At 42.9% G+C, this 23,975-nt stretch overlaps 1 protein-coding gene across 4 annotated transcripts in view; it reads left to right on the top strand.

The window, feature by feature from the left end:
- Positions 1-817: 817 nt before the first annotated feature.
- SLC24A3 (solute carrier family 24 member 3) overlaps positions 818-23,975 on the top strand; it is a 490,708-nt gene continuing 467,550 nt past the window's right edge. Inside the window, exons 1-2 of one of the 4 annotated variants that reach the window (XM_036323250.1) lie at positions 818-1,312; positions 2,003-2,140. In XM_036323250.1, the coding sequence (XP_036179143.1) occupies positions 871-1,312; positions 2,003-2,140 (580 nt within the window). In that variant the 5' untranslated portion in view covers positions 818-870. The remainder of the gene's footprint in view (positions 1,313-2,002; positions 2,141-23,975) is intronic. The other 3 variants (XM_036323251.1, XM_036323252.1, XM_036323253.1) reach the window with 3 other exon arrangements.

A 23,975-nucleotide genomic window follows, 5' to 3' on the forward strand; every position in this document is an offset into this window, starting at 1 on the left:
CATTGGCCAGGGACCCCCAGGCCGCCTCATCCAGGGACAGTGCCAGCTGCCCCACTTCCCTGGCCCAAGCTTTATCAAGGAGTGAAGTGCGGGCCGGGGCCAGAGGGGGGAGCCAGGACACCCCCAGTGAGCCAAGAGCCTCTGGGGAGCCCTGTTCCAGGTCCGGAGACTGGCGTGCAGGGGGATCCCCACAAGGGGGCGGCGGGAAACCCAGGAGGCCCACAGGAGGAGGCGAGGCGGATAGCTGGGCGAGCGCAGCCAAGCGCGCTGCACTCGCGGCGCCCGCTTTCTGGGCAGAGGGTAGGTAGGAAGCTCAAGAAACCCTGGTTTCTCCGAAAGTTTCCCGTGAATCCATTTTCCTGGTGACCGGCTTTTCAGTGGCGGGTTGGGTTTCCCTTCCCCTGGCGAGAAACGACTGAAGGCTTGCGCACCGGGCTCCCACCTCAGCTGTCTCCTCCCCACGCGCCCCCTCTGCGCGGTGCTGGCCAGAGCTGGGCTACGTCCCACGCTGCCCCCCGCCCGCGCCCGAGTCCCTGTGCGTTGCAGGCTGCGGGGAGTTGCGCCCTCCGTGCTCCCGCCTCGCTCGGTGCTCCCCGCGCGCGCCGGCCCCGCTCGACCCCAGCTCCCCGCGCGCGGACCATGGAGTAGGCGGGCGGTCCCGTCCAGCGCTCCTGCAGCCGGTGAGGCCGGAGCCAGCCCGGGTGGCCTCGCCAGCCGGCAGACTTGGCCAGCGGCAGGGCCTCCTCCCGCCGGTCCGTCCCTGCTCCTCCTCCTCCTCGGCCGCCCCCGCCTCCCGGCCACCCCCGCCGCCCCCGCCGCCCCCACCGCGCCGCCGCCCGGGGCCGAGCGCGGACGCCGAGCGTGGGAGCCATGGCGCGCGAGGAGGAGAGGGACCCGGAGCGCCGGGAGGCGGCGGCGCGGGCCCGAGGCGAGGAGGAGGAGGAGGAGGGAGAGGAGGGACTGAGCGATAGCGACGACGAGGACCAAGACCAGAAGACCGGCAGCGGCGAGGAAGAGGCAAAGGAGGCTGCAGCGGCGGCTGGGCGGGAGCGCAGCGAGAACGCGCGGCTGCAGAGCGCAGGGCTGCCTCCCGCCTCCGTCCCCGCCGCGGCCGCCCGCGACCGGAGCGGCCGCCGCCCGCCGGGGCCCCCGCCGGGGCCGCTGCCCTGCCTCCCGAGGATGCCGTCGCCCGAGGAGGAGGATCGCGAGCGTCGCCGGAGTCGCCGGAGGGACCTTCTGCTGAGCCAGCTCTGCTTCCTGGCCTTGGTGGCGCTGCTGCTCTGGTCGCTGTCAAGCATGCAAGAGCATAATGGTGAGTGCTCGCCGCCTGCCCGGAGTGGGCGCTGCGGCTCCAGCGGCTCGGGGCTCCCGGACTGGGCACGGGCGCGCAGGCTGGGCCAGGGGCATGGGCGCCGGGCACGAGGAAGCCCACTGCCCCTCCGTGGGGCTCGGGCAGAGAGGGCTCTGTAGGCGAGCGGCGCGCACAGGGTAGTTAGCACGCTGGGTGCTTGGCTGGCCCTGGGAACCCTTACCGGTGTCTTTTGGAGGGACTTAGCCACAAGCTGGAGAGACTGTCAGCCTAAGCAAGTCCCCCAATAAAGTTGACCTGGTAAGATTCGCTACCTGTGCAGGTAACCACCTGTACACGCTTTGGGTTGAGGACGTGAACAGGGCTGGTTGACTGGTGAACACATAGTTGCCAAGTGTTCTCCATATGGAAGAGGCACAGGGTGGACCAGATAGAAAGCTCCCTACCGGCCTTTCCAGAACAGATGCTGGGAACTTCCAGATAAGAAAAAAGTGTTGGCCATTGGCTGGGGTTTAGGAACGGACTTGTTCTCTTAAACTAACCAGTCACTGGGAAGACTGATCTGTTCTGTGGACTTGCCGTTCTGGAATAAAGGGTTTGGACTCCGCTTTCATGCTGCCCTGCAGTGGGGCCACCTTCTCACCCACAACTTTTGTTTTATCTTTGTCGTTGGCCTTCCTTGCGCTGAAATAGCTCTTGTGGAGAAATGTGCTCACAACAGTTGTCCACCGAAAACAATTTGGACCGTGGGGTGCAGCTGTCTAAGAAACAGAGGAAAGACTTGGAAGAATAATTGTTGTAAAATGGTTTTATATCCCAGCCAATCAAGCGGTATGTTTCCTGGGAAAATAGTCATAGAATAATTGTGAGAAAAAGCTGTTACAACTAGTGCTTTGGGGTTAAGAGAGACACAGCTTTAACACAAGTGTGTTCTGAAGTGCACAATAAAGGCATCTGGATGTTGATGGTAAGATGTTTTTAAAGGTGCCATCAATTAAGGGATTTCCCCCAAATTGGCTGTCTCGTGCTTCGTGGGGAAAGCAGATGGTCCATCTTGGTTCAGTCCTTAGCAGACCTGTTGACAGACTTCATCATATATGGTAATATGAGAGCCGGTTCTGGTCTTCAGTGAAGCTGCTATGATTCCACGCCTCTCCCTATCGCTCCCGATTCCCAGGTCGTCTGGCCGTGGGGACTGACATCAGGTAGGGTTCTGTGCTGGGTGAGCAGAGTGGACCCCTCTCCCAGGGCAGAGTCAGACCTGCCAGTTCTCACCAAGAGGGTTTTTATGAACCCCATTTCCATCTTAATTTCTCTGACTCAAAGCCAGTCTGTACTTCATGCCACCTTTGGAAAGGGCCATTTCAAGTCACGTACATGCCGGCCATTTTTCTTGCATGTCTGGGCTCTATGAGTCATAGAGTTCCCACCACTTTCCAGGATAGGAAAGACCTTTTTCAGGATGGGGAATGTGACCCATACAACTACATCCATCAGTGGCAGGGGGCTGCCTGGGCCCCGAGATACCTGGGATGTTCTAGGGGGGGGGGGGGGGCGGGGGAGGGAGGGAGTGTTAGGCTGCAAACTGGGAACCTGGTGACTGGAATGTCATTTTGAAATGGTTTCCCTAGCAGTGACATTTCTGTTCAGGTGCCAGTGACTCAGATTTAGTTCCAAAGCATAGCCCTTCCCCCCACTCCTTCTCTTGATCTCTCTTCTTCGTACAATTCATATTCTCTTGTCCTCTCTCCACCCCTACCATAAATGTGGGGCTTAAGAAGACCCTCACACCAAGCACCTGAAGATAACAGAGAAAAGCCTGCAGTGTTAAGAAGGTGCCATCCCACCTCCATTTATTTCCCCCAAATGACATGCTCGTCATAATCCTGTGTTGAATCACCGTTTTTTTTTTTCCTATTATATATTAGTAATTTCATTGCATGATGCACAGCAATATTTTGCAGCAAGGCACAGGTTTTTTTTGAGATAATTTCAAAGATTTTCATTAATGCGTGTGAACCTGCAAGTGATTATTTTGCTTGGGAGTTTGTCATTCAACGTACTTAGGCATTTGAATAGTGAGTATCACCCTGGAAACTTGGTGCTACTCTACTTAAGGGTCCTTTCAGGATGGAAAGAAGTTTGGAATTTAGCCTTTTTAAAAAGATGTTGTGACTTAGGCTGAGCGATTCGCTTAAGGTCACACAGCAGTTGATGAGCAGAGGAAGAAACCAGCCTGAGTGGACCTGGCTCTTTGATGCCACCTCTGTCCCCTGGTATTCCTATCACCATGTGGTGCAGCTTTGTAATATTTATGTAACCCTATAGGGGGTACCTTCATAAGGATCAAAGGTAATATTTTGATTTATTCACCTGAAAGCCATGCACTGATTAAGGGTAACTTCCCAGAACACTCTTTTCTAACACATACTGACTTTTTTTTTAAATAAAAAGACAGTCCTTTACTAAATCTAAATAGAGGTTTGTTACATAATGTTGTATAATATTTCTAATCATATGGAACCTGAGGTCCCTTTCTTGACATTTAACCAAACTCAGTATTGGTTCTCTTTTGCTGCGACGAAACAGGAGCATTGTTAAATTTAGGTCGAAAGGGTTAGCGCTGGAATCAAGAAAAATGTTAATTCTCACAACAACAAAGGAATAATGATAATTGGAATCTGGTGGGCTCTAAAGGCAGTCACTGTGCTCAGTGCACTGTATAGGCATCGCCTTATTTAATCAGCAAACACTCTTTGCAGCTGTGTGAACCTTCGGCAGCGGAGAAGGAAAGAACCTGGGTGCCCTGTTTAGTTGCCCCGATGGAGATCTCGTTTTTATCTCTGTTTTCAAAGCCAATTGAAATAAGTTGTCAGATTTGCTAACAAGAGTTTTCTCTTTCTTTTCTTTTTTTTTTTGGGCAGTGGGGATGGATTACTTTTGTATGTTTTGAGTTTTTAAAGTGTTTAGTTATTCTTTGAAGTAAGGAACCTGGTCATCTTATTCTAGAAGTGGTGTGGATAAAGCACAGGGGTTCTAATTCAGAAGTAACCATTCCCTGAAGAATGTTCCTGAGAGGTGAATAGTGAATAAGAAAAATTATACATCTATCTATCTATCTATCTATCTACTTTTACATATACTAGTACATACACACATACTTTGAGATACTTTCTCTTCCAGTTACTATTGCTGCATAACAAACCACCCCACATGTATGAGTATAAAACAGTTATTTTATTTTTTTGCTCATGGATAATTTGGCTCAGACAGCATAGTGAAGGATGGCTTTTCTCTGCTTCATTATGTCTGGGACCTCAGCTGGAAAGATTGAAAGGCTAGGTGACTTGACAGCTGGGTCTGCAGTCATCTGGCGACAATATCACTCCCGTGTCTGGGGTTGATGCCAGCTGTTGGCTGGACCCTCAGCTGGGATGTCAACCAGAACACTTACATGTGGCCTCTCCATGTGCCTTGGTTTGAACTTCCTCAGAGCATGGCAGCTGGGTTCCAAGAGAATAAGGTAGGAGTGCATGGCATGTTTATGTCTTAGCCTCAGGAGTCCCATGGTATCACTTTCCTGTTGGTCAAGGCAGTGAGCAATGTCAGCCCGAGGTCAAGGAGATTGATAGACACTGTCGCTTATGCAATAGAGGCGTGTTGGGTACGCTGTGGGAGATACTGGCGTGGCTGTCTTCAGAATACCAGGGATCCAAAGGCTTAATAACTTACAAGTAATTGCAGATATTTCCCAAGGTGGTAAATGGTGAGTAATAAATGCACTTCCACCTTATTCTCTTGGAACATCCGTGTGTATGTCATTTTTGGAATGCCTTGCAATCATGAAAACATTGCTACTCATCTCAATGGTGTGGGATCCAGCGGCGAAAAGCGGGCGGCCGTGGAGTTTTATTGCGAATGTCATTTGCAGACCTGAGAGCCCATCGTTTGCTTTGTGGTTTCCCATTCTCAGAGGACCGTGACCGTGACCTTTCCATCCCTCGTGTGGCTTACAGGGAAGTCTTACCAGATTCTCCAGCTTTATCTCCCCTTCCCACGCTTTAACGCCCTGGCCTTTCTTCTGTTTCTCGAAAGGCTGACACTTCTTCTGGCCCAAGGCCTCCAGCACATGCTGGTCCCACTGTCACCACGGCCGTAGTTAATCCTTCATCCTTCACTTCCTGGCCCAGGGTCTTCCTGACCAGACTAGGTTCCCCATTTTGCTCTCTGAGCAGGCTCTCTCCTCCCTTCATAACATTTATCACAGTTGGCAATTATGTATTTCTTTAGTTATGACTTGAGTAATATCTCCTCTTCACCAGGTTCTAAGGTCAGGAGGTCAGGGCCACTGTGAACTTGTCTCACCTTTGTCACATCTGTCACCCAGCCCATAGTAGCTGCTCAAAAGATCTTTGTTCAACTAAAAAAGCTCTTTTGATTTTCAAACTACAGAGTCTGTGCTAGATCGAACTACCGTGTGTTAGGAGCCCACTGGCTGGCACACACTTTATTTTCATGATTTATAATTCTGCCCCCAGTCCAGCAAATTCGATGTTTTTATTCATTTTTCATGGGCTAACAGTGAGTTGCAGAAAGGTGAGTGCCTTGCCCAGTGTCCCTTCATCAAGGGGCAAGATTTGAACCCAAGCCCACCTTGGTCAGAGCTGCATGCAGCCGTACTCCCTTGCCAGGGCTCAAGGGGACGTGCATAGAAAATGGGAGTCACGCTGCCTTTTTCAGTCAACCGGAGAGTAAAGGAGTAACAGAAGGTTGCTTTCATAGAAGCAGCATTTTAGAAACATTGCTTTTCAACTTTTTCTATTTTCTGCCTAAACATATATAGATGTGTGCCTTTCCTCCTGGCTTTTCTTAGTTGCTCATCAACCCAGATTTTTCTCAGAGATTTCCTCCACTTGAAAGCCTCCAGCCCTTGTGGGAAGATTTTTTTACCCCGGAGGGTTGGCAAAGCCAAAAGAATTGCAACACCAGCCATTTGTTGAGAATTCCACAGCCTGGTGGAGGTTGGCTGATAGGACACGATTTTGGCATCTGTATTTTTCTTTAAGGGCATTTCTTTTCCTTAAGCAAAATAATTTTTTGGGGGAGGGAATAATAATAGTACATATACTTTTATAAAGGGGGCACGGAGATATGAGGAGTTCAGAAAACATCTCTGAAATCCCACAGCAAATGGGTGATTCTGCTGGGAAGGTAATTCTAGTTTTTCTGGCCTTTTCTTGCCTTTGATTCCTGTGGAACTCGTTTCGCAATGATTTTGTTTATCATTTGCAGTGGCTTGAAACATGGTGTTGTTCTGTAGGATTTAGAATTTGAGGTATTAAGGATTCAAGTGGAAGAGGTTTTCTGTGAGTGAGGTGGTGATGGCTCACAATTTCTCAGACTTGGGTGAGACCGCCCACACTCTCTCCGGTGGCTACAGATCTCATAGGATCCACCCGCCTTTCACTCCTCGCTTTCGATGGTTGGGAGTGGTGATTCTCCTCATGACTGAGAGTCCTGGGGGCTTCACCGTCTGTCATTGGTTTTCTCACTCTGCAGCCACCTTTACAAATGGTCCGTTTCCGAAACTCTTCTCAGTGGCACACCTTAAGTGGGCTTCTGCCTGGACCTCACTGATATAAAGACCCAGGGGACTATGTTCACTCATTCAATACACACCTGTGGCTTTTTGCTGGTTACCGAGGTGACGGAGAGGTCAGAGACGGACACCCAGAATATTATCCTAGTGGCGCACAGGCTTTAGTGGGAACAGGGACGTTGAGCAACTAATTTTCAAGCATTGTGAGAGATACAAATGAGAATACAGTGTGACGTGGAAGAGGGTGTGGCCAGCAGAACCTGGAACGTGGGATAGAAAAGGAATCAGGTTGGTAAGGATGGGGACAAAAAGGCAAACTCATAGAAAAATGGGCAAAAAATACAGACAGGCAATTCACACAAAGAAAAGCAGTTGCAAGTGGCCATTAGATACAAGTAAAAAATGCTCAGTGTTCATAGTAATCGGGGATATCCACATTTTAAAATGATGAAATACTAGTTTTCAAGATTAGATTGGCAAAACTGAAAACATGAGAATATCAAGCGCTGACAAAGGTGCAGGAGAGTCTCATATACTGCAGGTGGGCTGGTAAGTTGGTACCTGCACACCATGGGAAATGGCAGCATGATCAGGTTTTAGACCAGCTGTGGGCAAACTACGGCCCGCGGGCCAGATCCGGCCCGTTTGAAATGAATAAAACTAAAAAAAAAAAAGACCGTACCCTTTTATGTAATGATGTTTACTTTGAATTTATATTAGTTCACACAAACACTCCATCCATGCTTTTGTTCCGGCCCTCCGGTCCAGTTTAAGAACCCATTGTGGCCCTTGAGTCAAAAAGTTTGCCCACCCGTTTTAGACAGAGACTTCAAATGGAGCCATGGCCTTTTAATGAGATTGATGTGTAGAAAGGATGGAGGTGGGATTAGAATGGCAATACGTAGATATTTGAGACTGTCCAAATCAACCCAAGGTGCTGATGTGAATCATGAAACCTAGCCATTGTTCCTTGCTTGTCAATCACTTTATTTCTAGGAGAGGGTGAACAAATAAAATAAGCCATCTGTGACCTACTTTGGGGGAATTTCACATTTGCAACTTTGTGTTTTTCTCCTCATTTTTCCCTTTGTGTTTCTGCGTTGTTTGACCTCAAGCAGGAGTCATTTTCACTGTAGTGAGGCAGTCAGCTGGGGAATCAGAGGGTGTGTAGGGCAGGACACAAGCAGTTTTCTAGAGTAGGACTTTGATGTAAGAACAAAGTGGGTGAGATGGGGCACGAGTGACCAGGAGGAACAGGGTGCCATAAGTTGACACTAAGAAGTCAATAGCACCAGTTTAGTGTGTGTGTGTGTATATATATATATATATACATATATATATATATATAATAATTATATATATATAATTAATAATATATATATCGGCTGCCTCCTCTTCATATAGATAGTGCCCAAGATATATATATGTATAATTTCAGAGAGGAAAAGAGAGGAAGGGATAGATAGAAACATCAATGACGAGAGAGAATCATTGATAGGCTGCTTCCTGCACACCCTGCACTGGGGATTGAGGCCACAGCCTGGGCATGTGCCCTGACCAGGCATCGACTGGTGACCTCCTGGTTCACAGGTCGACGCTCAACCACTGAGCCATGCCAGCCGGGCAATAGCACCACTTTTAAGTGAGAATGTGAAGCATTCATTTATGGAATTTTGACTTCGATTTCTGGCAGGGCATTTAGGTAGAATATAGTGAACTGTGGAAAGCCAAGATTATAAGCAGTTGCAGCTACACATAATCTGTGAGTAGGATGCATGAGGGTGAGAATTGTACCTTTGGTTAGCTCCGCGGGTCTCAGTCTTCTCTGCAAGAGATCACCCCAGGTTATAACTTTAAACCTTACTCTTGGCTGGGTCCTGTCCCCCAGAGATTCTGATGGGATGCTCAGAGGTATAGCCTGGGCATTGAGATTGTTAAAAATATATATTTTTATTGATTTCAGAGAGGAAGAGAGAGAGAGGGGGAGAGAGAGAGAAAACATCAATGATGAGAGAGAATCATTGATCAGCTGCCTCCTGCATGCCCCTTACTGGGAATCAAGCCCACAACCCTGGGCATGTGCCCTGACCAGGAATTGAACCACCTCTTGGTTCATAGGTTGATGCTCAACCACTGAGCCACACTGGTAGGTCGGCATTGAGATTTTTTAAAAGTGAGGCAGATGGCTCCAGCATGCAGCCAAGACTGGCACCACTGGGCTATGTCAGTGTTTACCTTTTCATAGCCACGCTGGTGGTCTTCGCTTAAAGACACTGGGCTTAGTTTTTCTGTTCTGAAGATGAATTAATATTGGTCTGCTTAGTTTTCTAAGACTTTACCACTCATTGAAGCCCAAACTTTCCTCCAGTCGACTTCATCTCCTCTTCATATAGACAGTGCCCTTAGATACTCTGTCTAGTTCTCTTTCTGAAGAAATCTTTACCACATTCTCTGGCCTGGTCTAGTCTGGAGAGGTTGCTGGTTAAATCTGCTGCTCAGTTGTCACCTTGAGCTCCCCCTCCAGCCTCTTCCTGCATCCCTTCCCCACAACACCCTCCCTTCCCCCTGCTCTCCCTATGTTGAAAGCTCTGTTTCCTAGAACTCATGTATTGGTCTTTCCTGGTTTTGTGGTATACATTTTCGAGGACCACATATTACACACTATAAGTACCTCCTAAGACAGGGGAGTGGAAATAACGAAATAAAGGTTTCAGACGTTGTGGGTTTGAAAATATATTCATTTTACTTCCACACTTAGAGGACAGTTAGTCTGGGTCAAGACTTTCAATTAGAAAACATTTTTTTTTCCCGTCAAAATTTTGAAGGCATTGTTTTGCTGTCTTCTAGCTTCCAGTGTCACCTTGCCTCTGAGAAGTCGGATGCTGTTCCAGTTTTTAATTTTTTTTTGAGTGAGATTTGTTTTTCCCTCTAGAAGGACATGCATGCTCTTTGCTTGGCTCATAATGTTCACCAAAATCATGTTTATGACTAGTGTGGTTCTGTTTCATGCATTTTCTTGGCCACTCACCTGGTTCTTTTAATCTGGAAGCTTATGTCCTTCATATCTGTGAACTTGTCTTTTATGATTCTCTCTGTCTTAAGTTCTCTTTTCTCTCTTCCTGGATTGTTTATTATTTGGATGTTTGACTTCCTGGGTTGACTTGATTTTCTTATCCCTCTTATCTTGTTTTTTTTTTTTTTCCTCATCCTTTTACTCTAATGTCTGTATTTTCTTAATCATATCTTCCAATTCTTATATAGAGCTTTTATTTTCCGCTGTCATATTTTTTATTTCCAAGAACTCTGTTTTCCTTTGGAAGTTATTTTTAGTAGCATCCCGTTCTGCTTCAATGATATAGAATCATCTCTTATATCCCTAAGTTATTAATAATGCCGTTGAAGTTTTCCTTGCTCTGTATAGAGTCTGTTTCTCCAAGTTGCTGTTGTCTATTTACTTTGTTTTGATTTTCATATGATGTGCTTTCTTTGAATGTCAAGTGATCCTTGGTGTCTACTCATATTTAAGTGAGGCCATTAAAACAATGATTGGAAACTACAAGGAGGAAAGTCTGTTGATTGTGTTTCTGTAAGCTGAGTTGACTGGGCCATGTCATTGGGCGTCCTCTGCATCTCTAGTTTTAGTTCTTTATCAGGGAAGGGTCAGATTTCCCAAGCAAGAGTCACCCACTGCCCTGTCTTGAGGGAAAAGACATGGTTACTTCTAATAATCCAGTGGGAGAGGAAGCTGGGGTAGGGTAGGTTTCTTTTTTTGTTAAAAAGAAACACACTCCTAGACTCAAGACCTTGTCTCAAGGACAACTATGAGTATGAAAAAGCTGGAAAAAAATTTTTTTGTTAATCCTCACCCTAGGATATTTTTCCACTGATTTTTAAAGAGAGTGGAAGGGAGGGAGGGAGGGAAGCGAAGAGAGAAAAAGAGAGAGAGAGAAAGAGGGAGAGAGAGAAATATCTATGTGAGAAAGACACATTGATTTTTTTGTCTCCCACACGTGCCCCAACTTGGGCTATGGATGGAACCTGCAACCTAGGTACCTTCCCTTGACTGGAATCAAACCTGAGATCTTTCGGTGCTCAGGCTGATGTTTTAACCACTGAGCAATACTAGCCAGGGCTGAATAATTTATTTCTATACATTGCAAGACCATTCCAAGTTATTTAAGTCTTTCCTTGTCCCTTCCTGTCTTCCTTCCTCCTGTCACTCTTTTAGCTCCTATACACATGAAACTGGTAAGAGTTGTTGCCTCCTGGGAGGACTAGTAGGTGGAAGGTGAGTTTTCATCATATCCTTCTTTTTAACTGAAATTTGTTTTGAGCTAGTTGTGGATTCACATGCAGTTGTAAGAAATAATAGAGAGGGATTCCTTGTAGTTTTTCCCATTTCCTCCAATGGTAACATTTTGCAAAATTCCCATATAATATTATACCCAGGGTAGCGACATTGATGTAAGCCACTAATCTTATTCATATTTCCCCAGTAATATCTGTACTTGTGTGTGTGTAAGTTCTGTACAATTTTTTTTTTTTCTTATGTAGGTTCTCCCAACCACCACAGTCAAAATGTTGGACAGGGTCAGCATCATAAGGATAATGTGTGTTGCCCATGAATAACCACACACTCCCTACATACCTTAAGTCACTCCTATCACCTATTCCAAATTAAGTTAATTTAAAAGTTATAGCTTTAAGAATGAAGTAAAATTCCACCACCAATAATGCTGCTCTACACAAAAGACTGCTTATAAGTTGGCAGCAGGGACATGAGTGTAGGTCAGTGTACACCAGTGAAATTGGGACATGGAGAGTTGTCTCAGTCATTGCAGTTTTATTACTTTCAGGTATTGTAACCGGAGCTAAGTGCTAGATAAAGGTCAGGCATGGCTCAGTAATAGTTTCTCTAATGAACAATTTTTTTCTGTCATTTACACAATATTTCTGAATGAATCCTCCCTGAAAATAGTCCATTCGAGTCGTTTGTTCATTTAAGCAGTTTAGCCATGCTCCTTGCAATATTACGTTCACTGTGATTCATTTCCTAGAACAGTGATTTTCAACAGGTGTGCCACAAGAACTTTTAAATCACGCAATACCTGACTATTTAGTCAGGGGCACTGACCTCTTTTCCCTCAGATTGTCAAATAAAAAAATGACAACAGCTAACACAGCAATAGCCGTCTGGTGTGAATGAATAAAAATTATACCTATTTTTTTGTTAGATTGGCAAAAATATATTTTTTAGTGTGCCACAGAATTTTAGTAATTGGTTTATGTGTACCATGAAATGAGAAAGGTTGGAAATTACTGTTCTAGAATATTAGAGATGGAGGAGATGTAGAGACCATTTGTATCTTATCATCTGATCCTGTGTTTAAGGAAACTGATGTGAAAGAGAATTGAAATTGGGGTCAGAACCCAGGTTTTCTGACTCTGTGCTTAGTAAATACTTCAGAAAAAAAAAAAAACAGCAGAAAATTAAGGTTAGAAATATAATTAATGCAAACTGTCAGTGAAATTATTTTAAATTCTGAAATGTTTCTGAAGTGCTGGGATCTTGCTAGGAATTATTTGGCATGCGTAGTCACTAGATAGAGAAAATTGGAGAATTTCAGGGTGAAATACTTCTTGTAAAAGATGAGAGATTTGTTTATCCAGACATACTGGCTTTTAGGACATGCTTAGCTTGCCTTAGGAGACAATTAACATTGTTGAATTACCTTCTACCTGAGCAGTTACCTCACTAGCATGAGAATGGTTGGTCATTTTAAAAATGAGGGCCCTTTAATTTTTCTTGTTACGGGCCTTTGAGCTTTACAAGATTTAAAAATTTTAAATTGCCAGTGTTGCATTTCTAATCTGTTATCTGAACATCACTTCCAAGGAAAGCAAAGTTTCCTAGGACCTACTAACCCAGGCTTTGGAATTTGGTGGTAATGACCTCTGAGTGGGACTTCCTGGTGTGTGCTGGGGTATGTGCAGAAAGAAAACTCACTGCACCTACTTTAAACTTGGGCATGAGGTCAGGCCAATTCCAGTCTTTCCCAACATTGTAGTATATGTCCTTCCTTATGCATTTTTAAATTGGTATCCTACTATATGTAATGTATGGGATTCTGCTTTTAAAATTTAAAAAAAATTAACACACAGTAAAATTAACTGACAGGATACAGAACAGAAATCCCCTCTTCCCCCCCCCCCAAAAAAAAAAATCCTTCAGACTATCTCTTTGTAATCAAACCTTCCCCATCCCTAATCCCTGATTTGTTCTCTTTCACTATAGTTTTATCCTTTTGAGAATGTCATACAAATGGAATCCTATGTAATATTTTGATACTGGCTCTTTCACTTACCATCATGCTTCTTGGATTTATCTACGTTGTTGCATGTATCAGCAGTTCATCCCTTTTCATGGCTAAGGTGTATTTCATTATACAGGTGTACAGCAGCTTACGTATCCATTTACCTATTGAAAAACATCTGGGTTGTTTCTAGTTTTGGTATTTATGAATAAAGCTCCTATAAACATTCAGATCCAGGGTTTTTAAATTTTTTTTTTTTTTTTTGCCTTATTGCATTGGCTAAGACTTCTGGTACAATGTTACGTTTGAGTGGACATCCTTCCCTTGTCTCTGATCTGAGAGGGAAAGCCTTCAGTCCTTCAACATTAATTATGGTATTTGCTGTTGGATTTTTTACATGTCCTTTATCAAGTTGCGGAAGTTTCCTTCTAGTCCTAGTGTGCTGACAATTTTTATCAGACGGATAGCGAAGTTTGTCAGATGCTTTTCCTCCATCAATTGATATGATCTCGTGGTTTTTCTTCTTTAGATAGTTAACGTGGTGGGTTACATAGATTATTTTCAAATACAGAATCAGCCTTGCATATCCTGGATAAACCCCATTGATCATGGTGTGTTTTTCGCTTGCTGGTTTCCTGGATTTGAACTGTTCATATTTTGTTGAGGACTTTTGCATCCGTGATCGCCCAGGGTACTCATAGTTCACTTTTCTTGTATTATCTTTGTTTGGGTTTGCTGGCCCATAAAATGAGTTAGGAAGTATTCCCTTTTATTCCCTGGAAGAGATTGTGTAGAATTGGTGGATTCTGCTGTTTAACTTATTATAAACATTTCTCCATGGCATCAAACTTAAAAAATAATTAATGTCTGCATAATAATAGTGCATATTACAATTATAGTATTTTTTTAGTATTATACCAAGTGGCATTTATTGAGCCGTTAGCTTGTTTTAGGTACTTTAAGTGCTTTACCTATATTACTCCTTTAATCCCCACAGTATCTGATGGAGTAGGTACCATTATTATCTCCACTTTACATTCAAAGAAAAATAAGACACAAAGAATTTAAGTAACTTGCTAAAGCTTACAAAATTTCTACAGGGCCAAGGAGGATTTGAAGTCAGATTGTTTGATTCTAGAACCCATGGACTTAACTATTACATTATATCATCTGATTATATCCTAATTTATTTAGGCAGGCCTCCATTTGTGATAATTAGGTATTTTCAATATCCTCACTATGATGAATGTTCTTGTGTTAAAAACTTTGATAATCTCTGACATTTGTTTCAGGGTGGGTTCCTAGAAGTACTTATTCAGTGTCAGAAGTACATGCCCATTGTCAGAGCTAACACATACTTTCCAGGAATCTGAACAACTGAGAGATTCCAACAGCAAGGGTTGAGAGTGCTCAATTCAGTGTTCTCTGCCAGAATTGAATAAGTATGGTTATTTTACATATTTTAAATTCAGTTTGATTGCAGAGAAATGGTTTCTCAGTGCTTTAGTTTGCCTTTCTTTTTTACTAGGGAAGCTGATATTTTAAAAATGTTTATTGGTCTCTCATATTTCTTTGCTTGTGAGGAAAATTTCTTCATTTTTTTCTAATGGGGCAACAGTATTTTTATCCATGATTTGTAAGAGCTATGTTATATATTTAAATATCTTATCCTAGTTCAGAAGTTTTGCTTTTTTCACTTGGACAACAGAAGGTTTTCATTTTTATTTAGTCAAAATTATATTTCTTTTCCCTTGTATTTATTTTTTCATTGTGTTATTCCTAGATCCAGAATCTCAATTATATATTAATTCCATATAATCCTTCATGTCTTTTCCCTGTTTTATGGTTTCATTAATTTTTTTAAACTCTTTGCTCATTTGGATTTTATTTTAGCATACAGTAAAGAATTGACTTAAACAGATGAACAGGTTTAACAGTTAAATTGCTTATTTAAGAATCTTTCCTTTTTTTTTTTTCCCCCCATAACTCCCCTCCTCCCAGTTCCCGCCCCACCCTCCGCCCTCACTCCCCACCCACTGTCCTCATCCATAGGTGCACGATTTTTTCCAGTCTCTTCCCGCATCTCCCACACCCCTTTCCCCCCCAGGAATAGTCAGTCCATTCCCTTTCTATGTCCCTGATTCTATTACAATCAACAGTTCATTCTGTTCATCAGATTATTTATTCACTTGATTCTTAGATTCACTTGTTGATAGATGCATATTTGTTGTTCATAATTTGTATCTTTACCTTTTTCTTCCTCTTCCTCTTCTTAAAGGATACCTTTCAGCATTTCATATAATACTGGTTTGGTGGTGATGAACTCCTTTAGCTTTTCCTTATCTGTGAAGCTCTTTATCTGACCTTCAGATCTGAATGATAGCTTTGCTGGATAAAGTAATCTTGGTTGTAGGTTCTTGGTATTCATCACTTTGAATATTTCTTGCCACTCTCTTCTGGCCTGCATAGTTTCTGTTGAGAAATCAGCTGACAGTCGTATGGGTACTCCCTTGTAGGTAACTGAGTTTCTTTCTCTTGCTGTTTTTAAGATTCTCTCTTTATCTTTTGCTCTTGGCATTTTAATTATGATGTGTCTTGGTGTGGTCCTCTTTGGATTCCTTTTGTTTGGGGTTCTCCGCGCTTCTTGGACCTGTAAGTCCATTTCTTTCACCAGGTGGGGGAAGTTTTCTGTCATTATTTCTTCAAATAGGTTTTCAATATCTTGCTCTCTCTCATCTTCTGGCACCCCTATAATTCTGATGTTGGTACGCTTGAAGCTGTCCCAGAGGCTCCTTACACTATCCTCGCATTTTCGGATTCTTTTTTCATTTTGCTTTTCCGGTTGGGTGTTTTTTGCTTCCTCACATTTCAAATCATTGACTTGATTCTTGCGCTCCTCTGGTCTGCTGTCGGGAGTCTGTGTAATATTCGTTATTTCAGTCCGTGTATGCTTAATTTCTAGTTGGTTCCCCAATATAAGATTGAGGGTCTCATTAGTTTTCTTGTAGATCTCATTAAGTTTATCGGCGGCTTCTAAACAGTTCTTGAGAGACCTTAAAAGTGTGGTTCTGAACTCTATATCTTCCATGGACAATTTTGTCCTGTTTCTTTGTCTCTGCATTTTGTTATGCTTCCTTGGTGCACCCCCTAGTGGTCTTTGTTCGCAGTCTTATAGTTAAATCTTGATTGTTGTAGCTAATTCCAGGGAGGGTTTGACCTCCAGGCCAAGTGGCTATGAGAATCAGCTGTGTCAGCAGTGAGAGAACTTCTGTCCTCTAGGGAGGTGCTAATCTGGCCTTTGCCTGAGGCTATCCGGCAAATGCCTGTGTGCAGGGCTTGGGCGGGGCGGGTCGCACAGGATCAACAGGGTGGGCCAGAGAGAGCAGTTATGGCGGCTCTCAGTCCTGTCCCCAGGGGCTCCGCCTCTCTGGGTCCCAGGACCCACTGCAAACCTCGGAGAGAAAGCTGCACTCGCTCTGACCGAAGCCAGACAGTCCCGCTTCTCCCATTTGAGTCTGGGTCCCTAGAGACTCGCCCGTATCTGGAGCTCAGAGTCTGGGACTCCCTCCCGATTGAAAACGCCAACCGCGCCCTCCGCCTCCAGCCCGCTCGCGCACTCCGCACCTCAGAATTTGACTTCAGCACTGCGCCTCCTCTGAGTGTCCGTATGCGTTTCTCTTTCCTCCTAGTTGTAGGACTTCCACTCAGCCGGCGTTCCTGTGGTTCTGGGTGATGTCCCTTCCGTTTTTTGGTTTCACTTTTGAAGTAGTTGTTCAAAGCAGCAAACTCCGGCGTTAACCTATGCCGCCATCTTGGTTCTCCCAAGAATCTTTCCTTTACCCACACATTTGTAGTACCACCTTTATTTCATGCCTGTGTTCTTATGCACAGAAGCAGTTTTGTGATGTCTAATTTGTTCTACTTACCCATTAATTAATTGTTGTAGTTTATTAGCTTGTTAATTATCTCATAGAGCAAGACTCTTGTTTTTGGGAAGAACACTATTTGCTATTATCACTCATTTATCCTTTTAAGGGAACTTTAGAATCTCTGTCAAATTTTGCCCAAATGCCTCTGGGTTTTTACAAATCTATTTTGTGGAAAATATGGCATTTTATTTATTTTTCAAATATATTTTTATTGATTTCAGAGAGGAAGGGAGAGGGAGAGAGATAGAAACATCAATGATGAGAGAGAATCATTGATTAGCTGCCTCCTGCACGCCCCCTACTGGGGATTGAGCCCGTAACCCCGGGCATGTGTCCTTGACCAGAATCGAACCTGGGACCCTTTGGTCTGCAGGCCAACGCTCTATCCACTGAGCAAAACCAGCTAGGGTGAAAAAATGGCATTTTACAACATTGGATCTTCTCATTCATAGTGTGCTTTTCATGTGATCCAAGGCTAAAAAAAAAAAAATCAATGGAGATTCATGATTATTTCCCTATCTATTGTTTACATTTGTTTGTGAAAGTTAATCTGGTATTAATTCTTTATTGTTCTTATTGTTTTATTCTTTATACATTCTTTTAAAGATTTCTTTTAAATTTATTCTTAATTTTATTATTTATATTTTAATCTTAAATTTTAAACTATATAATAAATAATTAAAACACATTTATTATACAAACCAATATCTTGAGTTTTCCAATAATTTGCTATTATAGGGAATTTTAAAATTCAGGCTGTAGTTGAATAGCTTCTTACTGTTGGCTATTAAGTTGGTTACTTTCATTATGCTGTGGAAGTTTTCTTTAATTTCTAGTTTTCTAGGTTTTTTTAAAAATTAGAATGGATGTGGTGTGTGGTCAAATGCCTAATTAACATTTATTGGAGTGTTTTATATAACATAATGTAAATAAATATCTATTTTGAGCTGCCCCTGAAGTAAACCTTAGATATATACTTTAAAAAAAATAATGTTGGATTTGATTTGTTTGTATTTTCTATAAAATTTTTGCTTTTATATTCATGGCAGATATTAGCATTACACTAACTTTACAAAACAAATTGATGATTTACATGCTCTTCTGTGTTCTGGAATGTTTTATGAAGCATGGTAATGACCTGTAACTTTAAAATTCAAGAGAACACTTACAGTTCTTCTTGGCCTGTATTCTTGCAGCTAATTTTGGACAAACTTTTCAGTATCTTCCATTGAATATCTTTTCTGTTTAGGTAATTTGTTTTCCCAGGGAAATGCCAATTTCATTAAGGTTTTTTAAATGAACAAAAATACGCATTGCATTTTAAAATTTTAACTTGTTCTATAATTGTGATTCTGTAACATTTTCCTCATTAATAACTTAGTTGTTTCTCTTATTTTCTAGATGAAATTTGACTGTATTTTTAATTTAATTTTATTATTTACCAGTTTTGCTCTTCTCCCTATTTCCTGAGTCATCAATTATAGCTTTAACTAGAGGCCCGGTGCACGAAATTCGTACACTCAGGAAGCGGGGGGCGGGGGGGGGGAGGTTCTCTCAACCCGGCCTGCACCCTCTCGGAGTTCAGGAGCCCTCAGGGGATGTCTGACCCAGGGAGCGGGCCTGAGACGTCAGTCGGACATCCTTAGCACTGCCACGGAGGTGGGAGAGGCTCCCGCCACTGCTGCTGTACTCACCAGCCGTGAGCCCAGCTTCTGACTGAGCAGCGCTCCCCCTGTGGGAGTGCACTGACCATCAGGGGGCAGCTCGTGCATTGAACGTTTGCCCTCTGGTGGTCAGTGCGTGTCATAACTACTGGTCATTCAGCTGTTTGGTCTATTTGCATATTAGCCTTTTATTATATAGGATAAATCATCTCTAATTACTTTGTTTTCTTTTCTAATATCTTTACTTAAGTGCTTTATATATATGTGTATATATATTTTAATAAGAGAGTTTTTAAAAATATATTTTCATTTATTTCAGAGAGGAAGTGAGAGGGAGAGAGAGAAACATTAATGGTGAGAGAGAATCATTGATTGGCTGCCTCCTGCACACCCCCTACTGGGGATCAAGCCTACAACCCAAGCATGTGCCCTGACTGGAAATGAGCTGTGACCCCCTTGTTCATAGGTCTACACTTAACCACTGAGCCACACCGGCTGGGCTATATATTTTTGTTCTTTCTTGCTAATGATGCATGTGCCTTAAGGGCCACTTTAGACTCTCCTTATAAGTTTTACAATGTCATGTAATCATTATTGTATTTTTCTAATAGTCTTGTAATTGTAGGTTTATATTTTCTGTGCAAATAATTATTTAGGAGAGTGATTTTTTAATTTCTAACTTGTCAGGTTGCTTTTATGTGTATATTTGGAAATACCATTTCTAATTTTCTTTCATTTTGTCCAGAAAATATTACTTTTGATTGTGTTTTTGCTTTTTTGTTAAGTTGATAACTATTTATTCTCCCTGTTCATTATATAATTGTTTTAAGCATTTCCTCTTCATATGTTTTATTTTACTTATTTTATTTTTAATTAAATTTATTGGGGTGACATTGGTCAATACGCTTTATAGGATTTAGGTGTGGGTTTCTATTTTACCAGATCTGTACATTGCACTGTGTCCTCACCACCCAAAGTCAAATCTTCTTCTGTCACCATATATTAGGACCCTCTTCCCCACCTACCACCTTCCCTCTGGCAACCACCACACTGCTGTTTATATTTATGAATTTCAGTTTTATATCCCACATATGAGTGAAATCATATGGTTCTTAGCTTTTTCTGACTGACTTATTTCACTAAGCATAATATTCTCAATATACCTCACACCTGTTAGAGTGGCCATTCTCAACAACACAAGCAATAAATGTTGAAGAGGTTGTGGGAAAAAGGGAACCCTCATTCACTGCTGGTGGGAATGTAGACTGGTTTAACCACTATGGTAAGCAGTCTGGAGATTCTTCAAAAAATTAAGAATAGAGTTACCATATGACCTAGCAATCCCTCTCCTGGGTATGTCCCTGAAAAACTTGAAATGATGTATTCGCAAAGATGTGCACCTCTTAGTTCATTGCAGCATTATTCACAGTGGCCAAGACATGGAAACAACCAAAGTGTCCATAGAGGACTGGATAAAGAAGATGTGTACATATACACAATGAAATACTACTTAGCCATAAGAAAGGATGAAATACTGCCATTTGCAACAACATGGATGGACCTTGAGAATATTATGTTTTTGCATTTGTTTTGATTGTTTTTCATGGAACATGAACCGATTGTAATTTTGATAGCCATTTGTATGTCTTCCATGTCTATCACCTCTTTCATCATTTCCCTTTTTGACATTTCCCCTTCATTCTATAAGAGTCTCTAATTTTTTTTTTCTCCTCAGTGATTTGATTTTCAGTACTTGGATCTGCTCTACTGCCTTATTTTCCATTTAGGTTTTGTTAATGCATTTCTCTTTTCTTGGTGTTTTTTTTTTAACCATTTCATATCTGGTCCACTTCCTTAGCCTCGTCTTAGCCTATCTATCCATTTAAAATTTTTTTTTTAATTAAATCTTTATTGTTCAGATTATTACATTTGTTCCTCTTTTTTCCCCCCCATAACTCCCCTCCTACCAGTTCCCGCCCCACCCTCCGCCCTCACTCCCCACCCACTGTCCTCATCCATAAGTGCACGATTTTTGTCCAGTCTCTTCCCGCATCTCCCACACCCCTTTCCCCCCCAAGAATGGTCAGTCCATTCCCTTTCTATGTCCCTGATTCTATTATAATCACCAGTTCATTCTGTTCATCAGATTATTTATTCACTTGATTCTTAGATTCACTTGTTGATAAATGCATATTTGTTGTTCATAATTTGTATCTTTACCTTTTTCTTCCTCTTCCTCTTCTTAAAGGATACCTTTCAGCATTTCATATAATCCTGGTTTGGTGGTGATGAACTCCTTTAGCTTTTCCTTATCTGTGAAGCTCTTTACCTGACCTTCAATTCTGAATGATAGCTTTGCTGGATAAAGTAATCTTGGTTGTAGGTTCTTGGTATTCATCACTTTGAATATTTCTTGCCACTCCCTTCTGGCCTGCAAAGTTTCTGTTGAGAAATCAGCTGACAGTCGTATGGGTATGCCCTTGTAGGTAACTGAGTTTCTTTCTCTTGCTGTTTTTAAGATTCTCTCTTTGTCTTTTGCTCTTGGCATTTTAATTATGATGTGTCTTGGTGTGGTCCTCTTTGGATTCCTTTTGTTTGGGGTTCTCTGCGCTTCTTGGACCTGTAAGTCCATTTCTTTCACCAGGTGGGGGAAGTTTTCTGTCATTATTTCTTCAAATAGGTTTTCAATATCTTGCTCTCTCTCATCTTCTGGCACCCCTATAATTCTGATGTTGGTACGCTTGAAGCTGTCCCAGAGGCTCCTTACACTATCCTCGCATTTTTGGATTCTTTTTTCATTTTGCTTTTCCGGTTGGGTGTTTTTTGCTTCCTCGCATTTCAAATCATTGACTTGATTCTTGCGCTCCTCTGGTCTGCTGTCGGGAGTCTGTATAATATTCATTATTTCAGTCCGTGTATGCTTAATTTCTAGTTGGTTCCCCAGTATAACATCGAGGGTCTCATTAGTTTTCTTGTAGATCTCATTAAGTTTATTGGCGGCTTCTAAACAGTTGTTGAGAGACCTTAAAAGTGTGGTTTTGAACTCTATATCTTCCATTGACAATTTTGTCCTGTTTCTTTGTCTCCGCATTTTGTTATGCTTCCTTGGTGCACCCCCTAGTGGTCTTTGTGCACAGTCTTATAGTTAAACCTTGATTGTTGTAGCTAATACCAGGGAGGGTTTGACCTCCAGGCCAAGTGGCTATGAGAATCAGCTGTGTCTGCAGTGAGAGAACTTCTGTCCTCTAGGGAGGTGCTAATCTGGCGTTTGCCTGAGGCTATCTGGCAAATGCCTCTGTGCAAGGCTTGGGCGGGGCAGGTCGCACAGGATCAACAGGGTGGGCCGGAGAGAGCAGTTATGGCGGCTCTCAGTCCTGTCCCCAGAGGCTCTGCCTCTCTGAGTCCCAGCACCCGCTGCAAACCTCGGGAGAAAGCTGCACTCGCTCTGACCGAAGCCAGACAGTCCCGCTTCTCCCGTTTGAGTCCGGGTCCCTAACGACTCGCCTGTATCTGGAGCTCAGAGTCTGGGACTCCCTCCCGATTGAAAACGCCAACCGCGCACTCCGCACCTCAGAATTTGACTTCAGCACTGCGCCTCCTCTGAGTGTCCGTATGCGTTTCTCTTTCCTCCTAGTTGTAGGACTTCCACTCAGCCAGCGTTCCTGTGGTTCTGGGTGATGTCCCTTCCGTTTTTTAGTTTCACTTTTGAAGTAGTTGTTCAAGGCAGCAAACTCCGGCATTAACCTATGCCGCCATCTTGGTTCTCCTCTAAAATTTTTCTTCATATGGTCTATATTTTCTTGCATCATTGAGATTGCAAGATAGATTCTTTCTAAAATTCTTTCTGTACGAAATTATTTATGGAAGTATAAGGTTTTTCGTGTTTATGCTGCAGAGAATTTTAAAAGTTTTTTTGAGTTATCCACCTTTGAGAGAAAAGATCCAGGTTGTGGGGGTGCCTGTTGTGGGGTGGGGGTGGGGGAAACTTTCCTCTATCCCTCTGGGTTCTTGAGGCTGAGACACTGCATACATGAGAGGTTTGAGAACAGAAAGTTAAAATGAGATTCATATGACACTCTGAGCTAGAGATGAGGTAAGGTGCCTTGGGGCTTCAGAGGGAAGGAAGGTCATTGTAGGATGACAAGAAGAGCAGATGTTCAGTAATTAATAGTTTTCCCTGCCCTATAGATAAGTCATAAGAAGTTATTTCTGGTGACAACTCTTATTGTGGGCAAGGCCCCTAATTTGAATTAAGGAAAAGGTAAGAGCTTTTCTCATGAGTCTGCAGGGTCTTTATTTGCCTTCAGCTCAAAATAACTCCCATGCCAGGTGGCACATTTTGGGGAGGCCTGTTCTGAACCCCTTCGCTGTGAACAGACTGTCCGGTCCCTGCAGAGCACTCACCTTGCCGCATCCTTTCAGATTACTGTTAGCATATCTTCAGTTCAAAGTGTGGTTGTTGTTCATGGTCCTTAGCTAAATTCTGTTTGTGTTGTGTTTTCTGGGGTGCCTTAGCTTGCCTAAGAGGGGAGCTCCTGCTTCTGCTGTCTGGTGGTTTGAATATTTAGATGGAGCTTTATTCATATAATTTCAATCATTTCATAGTTCTTCCTAAACTTCGATCTAAAGACAGTACATTAAACTCTACTACCCCAGTTTGTATCCTCCCCATGGTTCTTTCCATCTCTCTTCTTTTCTGTTATTCTCCAAAAGGCAGTGTACCCCCATCCGTCCACCCTTTTTCCTTGGTTGAGATGCATTTCCAGGAATTGGGGTCTCTGAATGGGTGGGTATAGAAAGATGTATTCACGGGGTGGGAGTGCCCTTGAAAGCAGTTCCTTTCAGCAGCGAATTTCTGAGATAGGGGTTCTCACCCGGGGATCAGTGTGCTCTCCCACAGTCCACATCCCACTCTTGTGTTTCAGCGGCTCATCCACACCCAGCCTCTTTTTATGCATTTCTACATTTCTTTCAATGAGAACGCAGGAAAGGGTGAATCACATGCCACCGGGTAATTACCACAGTGTCCCACAGAGCCTGCTCAGATATTAGCTTGAAATTTGTAGTTTGTTACAAAGAAGAAAACATTTAATTCATGGTTAAAGAAATTCAGGAACAGCTAAATCTATCTAATATTAACTAACTAGTCGTTGTGTTTTC

This window comes from Myotis myotis, unplaced genomic scaffold, assembly GCF_014108235.1.
Source record: "Myotis myotis isolate mMyoMyo1 unplaced genomic scaffold, mMyoMyo1.p scaffold_m19_p_9, whole genome shotgun sequence".
Classification (NCBI taxonomy): domain Eukaryota; kingdom Metazoa; phylum Chordata; class Mammalia; order Chiroptera; family Vespertilionidae; genus Myotis; species Myotis myotis.